The 9,575-nt window shown below is 43.3% G+C and overlaps 2 protein-coding genes across 3 annotated transcripts; one reads left to right on the top strand and one right to left on the bottom strand.

The window, feature by feature from the left end:
• Positions 1–122: 122 nt before the first annotated feature.
• Positions 123–2,941, top strand: gpr75 (G protein-coupled receptor 75). Its single transcript, XM_084948080.1, has 2 exons — positions 123–487; positions 967–2,941. The coding sequence occupies exon 2, from the start codon at positions 1,060–1,062 to the stop codon at positions 2,701–2,703; it is 1,644 nt and encodes a 547-aa protein (XP_084804206.1). The 5' UTR covers positions 123–487; positions 967–1,059; the 3' UTR covers positions 2,704–2,941.
• A 942-nt stretch (positions 2,942–3,883) lies between these two features.
• Positions 3,884–9,307, bottom strand: erlec1 (endoplasmic reticulum lectin 1). Of its 2 annotated transcripts, none has more exons than XM_084948081.1 (14): positions 8,993–9,307; positions 8,730–8,834; positions 7,638–7,718; positions 7,411–7,488; positions 7,258–7,321; positions 7,116–7,159; positions 6,797–7,020; positions 6,099–6,240; positions 5,861–6,022; positions 5,716–5,775; positions 5,452–5,576; positions 5,281–5,358; positions 5,073–5,148; positions 3,884–4,641 (listed from the first exon to the last, which is right to left on the bottom strand). In XM_084948081.1, exons 1-14 carry the CDS (start codon positions 9,131–9,133, stop codon positions 4,570–4,572), a joined length of 1,452 nt encoding a protein of 483 aa, XP_084804207.1. In that variant the 5' UTR covers positions 9,134–9,307; the 3' UTR covers positions 3,884–4,569. The 2 variants fall into 2 exon arrangements, with proteins under 2 accessions (XP_084804207.1, XP_084804209.1); XM_084948083.1 differs by having other exon boundaries at positions 7,258–7,318.
• Positions 9,308–9,575: the final 268 nt, after the last annotated feature.

Below are 9,575 nucleotides of genomic sequence, written 5' to 3'. Positions count from 1 at the left end.
TAGTTATATATTTATGTGTATAATTTTGTTTTGTTTTTTCACGTCCTTGGCAGAGACTGTTTAAATAGGGGGGCGCCATTTTTCGCATAAACTATAATACGTTACCATGGTGAAAGCAAAAAAAATAAAATAAATTGCTGCGGTAATATATTTGACGTGTCGGATAATGGCGCTTCTGTCAAATTTCAAATGTTTGAAATAAATCCCGCAAATTCTCCTTTCTTACTCCGCCAGCTGATTCCCAGTGAGGGAAGCGTTTCTATAGACGGACTACTTGAATGCAGTGGTTATGCTCATGCCCGGATACGTAGACGGTGACTTCATACTCATTTTTCAGTGCACGTCCAGTGGCCGTCGCTCCTCTATTTGAATGGATTTATCGTAAAGAAAAGAAACAAGCTGCCATCTACGTGTTCGCGCTGATTTACACAGACATGTAAGGAAACGTGAAGATTATCGATTCTTTCCGACGGACTGTTGCGTTTAGGTGAGCTGCTAAAATACATTTTTCCTTCTTTGTTTCCGAAGCAGCGGTGCGTTCACTATCGCACTGCCTTAAAAATGATGATGATGGGCTGTATGAAATAATGAGGATCGCACGATCTAGTACAGGTAGTGTGCTATATTTTCTAAGCATTAGTGAATCCTGGATTGTGCAGCCCGTTAAAGCCTTAAAACCAACATTTGTTTTGATATTCAGAGATTTTTCTTTCTTTCTTTTCTTTTTTTTTTTTTTATTAAGCAGACGCTGCTGTGTGTGTGTGTGTGAGAGAGAGTTAAAGGGGGGTGATGGGGAGGTAAGGTAATTGGCCAAATGCAGTGGTGCATAGCCTATTATACCCGTGTCTAACGTTTCTGATCAAATTGTAAATTATCCATCCATTTCTCCTCATTATCATTATAACTGTATTGAAGACGAGCCCATAGAGCTGATTGTATTTATATTCTTTGTCGTTTTCTACCAAGGTGGCAGCAATGGTGGAAGCATGTGCTCCTTCCTCTTAGAGGAATAATACTGAAATTGATGAATGTGGAGTCGCTCTAAATCATCAGAGTACAATGAACACCACTCTTACACCCTCGGACCTGGTGGATGTGCCAAGACTGCAGACCTTCAATGGCACCCTGGGTAACCAGACCCCCTCGGGCTGGGCCGTGATCCACACTGCTACCTTGACTTTTTGTTCCCTCCTCCTCATCTTTATCTTCTTTCTGGGCTCTTATGGGAATCTTGTGGTGTTCCTGTCTTTTTTCGACCCGGCGTTTCGCAAGTTCCGCACCAACTTTGACTTCATGATCCTCAACCTGTCCTTCTGCGACTTGTTCATTTGTTGCGTGACCGCTCCCATGTTTGCGCTGGTGCTCTTCCTGGATGCAGGCGGAGGGGATGGTGTGTCAAAGAGTTTCTGCTTCGCCTTCCACTTGACCAGTTCGGGCTTCATCATCATGTCCCTGGAGACGGTGGCTGTCATTGCTTTGCACAGACTCCGCATGGTTTTGGGACAGCAGCCCAACCGCACTGCTTCCTTCCCCTGCACGCTGGCCCTGACCGCCTTGCTGTGGACATCCAGCTTCACATTGGCTGCTCTCCTCACCATGCGCGCATACCCACGCAAAGATGGACCCTGCTTGCCCCACTTTGGCCTGGGGAGTGGGCAGGCCAGGGTTGTGTTGTACGTCTACCTGGCAGTTTTTGCCTTTTGTGTTGCTGTGGTGTCTGTGTCGTATCTGATGATTGCTCAGACCCTGAGGAAGAACGCGCAAGTAAGGAAATGCCCAATCATCACTGTAGATGCCACCTGCCCTCCACCCCCACCACCTCTCATTGCAGCAGGCTTTGAAAGCATGCAGTGTGCCGTTCAAGGCCCCTCTCTGTACCGTAACCAGACTTACAACAAACTGCAGAATGTACAAACGCACGCCTATGCCAACAGGACAAACCAGCCGGTGGTTCCAGGGGCCGCCCAAGGAGCCACCTGCTGTCAGCTGGTCTCCACAGTCAACTTAGCCACAGCCAAAGACTCCAAGGCAGTTGTCACCTGTGTAGTTATAGTGTTCTCTGTGTTACTCTGCTGTCTGCCGATGGGAGTTTCACTGGCACAGGATGTTTTGTCACCAGAAAGCAGCTTTGCACATTACCAGTTCGAACTGTGTGGCTTTGTGCTCATTTTTCTCAAATCAGGCATCAATCCATTTGTGTACTCGCGCAACAGTGCAGGCCTCCGCCGCCGCGTACTGTGCTGCATTCAGTGGGCCGCACTTGGATTTCTGTGCTGCAAGCAAAAGACACGCCTGCACGCAATGGGGAAGGGGAGCCTGGAAGTCAATCGCAATAAATCCTCCCATCACGAGACCAACTCGGCCTACGTGCTGTCACCTAAGCCACAGAAGAGGCTGGTAGACCAGGCTTGTGGACCCAGTCATTCCCGGGATTGCGCTGGCAGTCCCAGGGCGACCGGTACACGCAAACCTCGCCTCCCCAGCACCTCTACACCCATCAACACCCGGATTGAGCCCTACTACAGTATATACAACAGCAGTCCCTCAGCAGGGCCCAGCTCCCCCACCAGCCTACAGCCTATCAGCTCTCAGACATTTGCCTTCGCCAAGTCCTATGTAGCCATGCACTACCACACTCACCAAGATGCTCTGCAGGACTTTGAAAGCACCTCAGTGCACCAGATTCCCGTGCCCTCGGTATAGTCAAAGAACAGAAAGCTTTGGACAATCTCTCCATGACTTTAAATCCAATGTGAATCAAAGGAGGAACGTATAAACAGGCCATTTTTATGTCTTTGGACTCAGTATTAACATTTTTGTTCTCTCCTACAGTAGAAAGATGTTGCACAAATGACAAGAACCAGAATTACAGTATAAACTTTGCCTTTGAAACTGAAATGAGAAACAGATTTAGAATAAAAGTTTATGTTCCAGCAAGTTATTTATTGATATTGAATTGATTTATTGAGGTTTTCACTGAACCCAGAGTCACCAGTTGCTAGTTTCAATCCCAGTTCCTCTCTGGCTGGAGATAGGAGTGAAACCAGCTTCTTCAGCATCAGGCCACTATGAAACCCCATATGGCTGTCAGTGGTACGTGGTTGCACCTGGATAGACTCTCTTCTCAAGAGAAAAAAAAGAGTCTGAGCCTCATACACTTTTTAAAACACAATAAATAACTGACAAGTACAAATGTAATGTCTGTGAGATCTACACCTGTTACTGTGCTGATGTTACTACACATACACATAGCATCAGCGCCCTCTGGCGGCCGAATAAATAAAACACTAAATTCTACACTTAACTTACTTGATCAGGGGTGTCAAACCTCAGGCCCAGGGCCTGGAATCAGCCTGCTAAAGACTCCAATCCAGCCCCACTGGACAGATTTGAAAAAATGTAGAGAAAGGCATATGTTTGGGGGATTTTAGCTGTTTTTTCACAAGTTTAACAGCTTCACTTTTACTGATTTAAAAACCTCCCATATAACCACTCAAGCTACACCAAACAAATTCGGTTATTAAAAAAAGACAGAAAACTTCCTGTGCTTTTCATTATCTACTATAAAAATGTGTTATACACAGGATACATTGCGTATCCATTGCTCAGATGGATGCATTTCTTCTGTAGTTGAACACATTTATGCACAAGCCATTCAATTACTACAGTAGAATTTCTTTATCAAGTAGAAAAAACTGACACTTTCTGTTGAAGTTGCACTTTATTTTTATATTTAGATACCTTGAGGATTAAATGTGGTCTTGAAATGGTCCAACCCACTTAAAATCAAAGCGGGCAGTTTGAGTTAGATATCCCTGAACTACATATTTCCCTAATGTCTTAAATCTACTCTTTTCTGTGGTAATGGAAAACTAAAATAAGGTTTCATGTTTTGATTTTTTTAATTCTTTGCTGTAAATGCATTGGTTTTTATTCCAGAGATACAGCAGTAGTCGGATCCCAGTGTGCATCTTCATAAAACCACAAAACGAACCTTTTAAATGAACCTGCACACACTCTGTACATCCTACAACCTTACACTCACTTTTATTGTTATTCCACAGCAATCTCTAATGCATAAGTTACACTCACACAGCACACAGTCTCCCTGCTGTGAAGCATTTTCAGATGTTTTTCATATCTACAAGTAAAAAAGTGCCACAGTCAAGCAGCTAATCAATCCATATCTCACACACACACACACACACACACACACACACACACACAATAAAACCACTATGAATATTGTTAATTCCCCTGATGATTCGTCACTCCTTTGCTTGCAATCAATCATCACAAAGTGAAGCATAGATATGAAGTTCAAGCAATAACTCCACTGGCTGAATTTGATTTACGTTAGAGTCGGGCTGATGTAGCGTCACCCATCGCACAGGTCATGGGAGTGTGGGCGGGGCCTGTTCTCCCTGGGCTACATGAGGTCCAGCCTCAGGATTGAGTTTATTCTCAGTTTTGGCTTGTAGCGCAGTCTTAAGGGCATCTTGTTCACTAAGTGTCCTCGTTCTTTATGTCCTCCGTGCGCCGCTGCTGTTCCAGTAAAACTCCGCCAGTTTAACTGGAGAGTGACAGAAGCCCATATTCATCAGCAGTGTCAAGAATCCTGCATATGACCGGTGACTCAACCTACAGAAAAAAAAAAGAAGCCATCTTGAATATGGTGCCTTTCATTTAGGATGATATGCCTGCACAAAGCCAGTATAGTTAGATAATTAGATCAGTGTCATTTCCTTTGTCAAATCTACAGGAAGTACTGCAAATATTTGCAAATATCTAGGCATGTTCATAATAATTCCTAATTAAAGAAACCAAAAGTTATATATTTTAACTTGTCACAGAGAAAAGGCATGAAGGGAACAAAATAACACCAAGACTGGCTCATGTACATCAAATTTATCCATGCACTTAAACAATCTGCAGTTTCTTCTTTATATTTATCCCTAAAACTGATATAAATGTGTTTTACAAAAGATTAAACCTTCACATAAGATTCATAATGTTACTAAGCAAATTCTACTGTTTTCTTTTTTTGCCACTCTGGAGTGAAACAAACTTACCCCAAGGACATACTGACAAGTCTGAGGCTCCAGCATATAGACAGTGACAGCATGGGGAGACTCAGACTCCTTACATCTGACAGAGAGAAGAGAAATGATATGAGTGAATCAAAATAGGAAACACTGACAACTTAGTCTTACTCATCAGTGGACTCGGGCTGATGTGCTCCACCCTTCATCCCCTAGTTCTAGGTAACTGTTCACTCACTTGAGCTTGACGATGACCTGTCTGGGCTTCCCTGTCAGGTCACACACATCACCGTGGCCATAGAAGTGGGAAACCAACCTATTGTGGAGTAAAGGGGAAAAGAAAAAGTAGTGGGTGGATATTTTTGTATCCGTTTACAGCGATTAGTGTTCAAAAATCTGAAAGGCCTACTTGACTTTCTGCACTCCGTCCTCTCTGAGCTGGAGGGATCGGGCGACGTTCTTCTTGGCCCAGTCGAGATGTTCATCTGCATTCCAGTTCCCCACCACTACAATGTTCTTCCCTTGCTCTTTATCCTACAACACAAAGAAAAGATAATCTGGCTGATACAGAAAATACTCTCGCTTACTGCTTTATAGCCAGCGTACAATCTAAAAAGGTACTAGAAGTGCATTTAATTATTTACTTTTTCCACGTTTGAACACACTCGCTTACCTCATGGTACTGATGGACGTGCCTCCCGTAACAGAATTCATATTTCCACCATCCTACACCCTGAAACACACATGTTAAGATGATTAGTGGTCACTGAGCAGTTTATGTATCAGTGCTCAGCTTCCAACACATAAACGCGCCTCACCCCGTGCAGACAGTACGAGCCACTCAGGAACTCCTTAATTAGCTGTTCGTCTGTCAAGCGAGAGATGTGCGTGGTACCAACAGTGACCTGAGACTGCCCTCCGACGGTCATGGGTTTGTGGGTGGAGGTGAAGGCTTCTTCTCTCACTGCTGACGTCTCCTCCTATGATATATCACAAATGTAAATAAGCCACGTTTCGTGTGCTCAGGTGATCACCGTTTATCTTTGCACGTCTTACCTCTCTGGGCTCAGATGTGGCACCGAAAGGTGGCTTAAGCTGCTCCTCTTGTTCTTTGTCCAACTGGGCGAGCCGCTGAGGCCGCAGAGGGGAGCCCGCCAGAGCCTGGCAGAAGATGGCGTTCACCGGGGAGGATTTGAACCTGCGAACAAGTGACGTGAGCAGGTGAATTTTATAGTATTTATTGGGAAATATATGAAAAATAAAAAGTCTCAGTTTGAGTTTTTCCTTTAAAATGTTGTCTTTATACAACTTTCAGTTAAATAAAAGGTTAAAATGATCTGCAAATCATTGCAGTCTGCTTTAAAAGACAAGCTACACCTTACTGTTCAACTAAACAGCTCAGTGCCTCCACAGTTAACACATTCACCTAAACTGCTAAACATCTGCAGTTAAAGACCGAGAGGAGACACAAATCCCGGGGGACGTTGCATCAAAACAGCATCTGTTGCAAGAATTTTGCATGATATTTAAAACATGCGGATCCATCAGCAGCCAAATAAAAGGCTATAACAAAACAGCTCTTCTTTTGTGTTTTGTGTGCTATTAAAGCATTTTTCTAATTGCTGGTGCTTTCTTAATTTGCAGCGAGTTTGACCTCTCAGGGCCACCGTCTAAATATAATAAGACAAACTAACAAACAAACTAAATACAGGTGTCGCGCTCTATTAAAGTGTAACCATCTTAACAGATCTTACCTGTATTTTGGGTGTGCACAAAGCAGAGGCGTCAGCACCACCACCTCATATTCGCAGGTGGTGACCTCAGCGACAGACAAGATCTCGTGCTTGGCCTCCGGATGGCAGACGTACAGCACGGCTGTGGAACGAGGCTGGTCCTGTTTCAGCAAACACGGAGTCCCGTTTCCCATCTCCACTGAGTAGTAGGGAGTCAGCTGACCTTCAATGTTCTTAGTGGGCACCTGACGTTAGAAAAAAGGGGAAGGCAACAGGAAAGATATGTGAGACTGAAAAACTAGACTGGCAGATTTGCTTGGTTACTCAGCAGAATACTTGCTTTGGTTTCGGACGGTTTGACGCTGTCTGTCTTCTCAGCTTGATCTGAAAAAAGAAAAAGAAAGGCCAAATATGATTAACGTTCAATTAAAAAAAAAAAAAAAAAAAAGCAGTGTAAGATATACATATATATAGAAACTTACCTGTCTCTGTTGATTGGCTCTTTTGAGCCATATTTCCCAAGAAGTACTCTTGTACACTGATCTTCTGTGGAAACATGCAAGCTTAGCGAACCGTAACCAGTGCACATTTTCCATTCCAGTCTAAAAATATTTCAAATAAGTCAAAGCACTGACCTGAGAAGTCTCCTTCTCTTCATGGTACTGCCTTACATGTTTTCCATGGCATACTTCATACGTCCAGTACGACTCAATCTGCATTGGTATAAATATATGCTCAGCAATACACTCAAACAACATGATTTTTGTCATGCTCTGCTACTATAGTGTGACTGTGACTTTAAACTGCATGCAGTTTCAGTCTCTGTGTGGAGGGATATGAGACGAAAACAGAAAAGTCTCACCCTGTAGGAGCAGCTGCTTCGTTTGAATAGCGACTCGAGCAGTTCACCTGGACTGGGCCCGCCGTACTCCTTTTCATCATCCTGCAGCACCAAACAAATGCAACAAGAGTGATGAGAGACAAGAGATAACACATGCTTTTTTTAACTCGAGGAAAGGAGGGAAACTGAAACCTTTATTAAAGGCTTATTTAGCATTTTGTAACTGATGTTTTAGCATACCCTCCTATTAGGTTGTATTGGTCTTCATTCAAGACAGAATTACAGACACAAATATTTCAGCAACCTTTTATCGCTTAACACAGCTCTATAGTGCTTCTTCTATGAGGGTTGCTGTGTCACGGCACAGTTACATAGTCTCTGGTTTCGAATATAAAAAAATAAAACAGTCAGTGCTTTCCACATAAACCCCTTAGAATCAGATGATTTTTTGGCACAATGCTTTTAGTATGTTTAATGAAACCACGCAAAATTTTGCCTTCACACCATGAAGATTTTCTGCGTCACAGGCTCTCAAGATACAAAGGGGTCGGTGGAAAAGCTGCACTTTTTATTGCCCTTTTCCCCCCTTCAAGATTTTTTGAGCCCTTGTTACTGAGTAAGTACCACAGTGAGTTCTTTTCGTTCAGGACAAACTTTCCCATAGGCAGCAGTGAGAATCGGTAACACAGGATAAGTCACAGTTTTTGTCATTTGCACCAACGTGACAACAATGACGCAGAGTAACAGGAGCAAGCTCTCGCACCTCGGATGTTTTGCCTGTTTTATGATAATTTACTAGAGATAAATATAAAAAAAATCTATTAGCAAACAATGCTGTTCACATGTTGTATGTAACAGTCTGGACACATCAGATTGATCAAACAACTTCAGGTCCTGAAGAATTCTGTGGAATGACTCACACTTTTTAACGCAACTGTATCACAATTTATCTTTTTTCCTCACATCTGCAGGCAGGTTATAATCACTTGTGCAGAAACAACACAAAATTGCTCCGTGCCTAGCTCTGCTAGTGCAAACTAGTTCAGTGACAAGCTCTCATAACTCTTTCGATAAACAGCTGTGCCATTCCCAGAAAGTGTTAGGAGTGCTCACCTCCTCTCCAGCCGTCAGTGAAGGGAGGAGACATTTGTACTTCTCCTTCTCTGTTGTGGTCAAGATGACAAAGTCTTCCTCATTGTAAAGTGCACCTGAAGTTGGCTGCGGGCGGGAGATAAACATCTGTTACTTCAACTCAGGTCTTGTGTGACAGAAAGAGAAAGAAGTCTAAAACAAACGCACGATAAAGTGACATTTACGTCTCCTGATCCCGTTAGGGCAGATTAGTTTCTTTAGTGACACTAAAAGAGAAGACATACCAGCGTAAATTCAGCGCCAGGCCAGGTGATTTTGAAAGGGATTTCGTCTGTGAATGAGGGATAGCCTCCTCTGTTGGCTGAAACGCCGCTGCAGACCTCCAGCAGTCCCCCGACTAACGCCAACAGCAGCCCCGCCATCATCTCTCCTTCCCCGGCTGCTGAGCTCCTACAGCCCGCTCTTCATGTACGGAGAAAATGGATTAAAAGCTGCTACAAAGGCTGAGGAAGTCTATTTAACAGACCTAAGATATAACACGGCCGTGAAAGACGGATGTCAATACGGTTAAAAAAAAATACACAGGAAGTAAACTGCCACGTCGTGTTCCGGCTGCGCTTTGGGCTGAAAAAGAAGCAGCGCCACCTGGCTGCGATACTTGGCATGGACACACAGCTAGATCCAAATAACAGCAGAGATGTTCATTTCTCTTTCTTATTCAACAGCGAGTAGCACTTTATATTATAGAGCAACAATCCAACAGTTTATTATTATTATTATTATTATTATTATTATTATTATTGATATTTTACAGGAAAGGAGACACAAATAATACTGTAATCAGCTTTAAATAGTTCACAAGTAAAT

Source organism: Perissodus microlepis, chromosome 13 (genome assembly GCF_051167445.1).
Source record: "Perissodus microlepis isolate ML-2025 ecotype Zambia chromosome 13, ASM5116744v1, whole genome shotgun sequence".
In the NCBI taxonomy this organism is placed as follows: domain Eukaryota; kingdom Metazoa; phylum Chordata; class Actinopteri; order Cichliformes; family Cichlidae; genus Perissodus; species Perissodus microlepis.
This window is presented reverse-complemented; position numbering and strand designations above follow the sequence as displayed.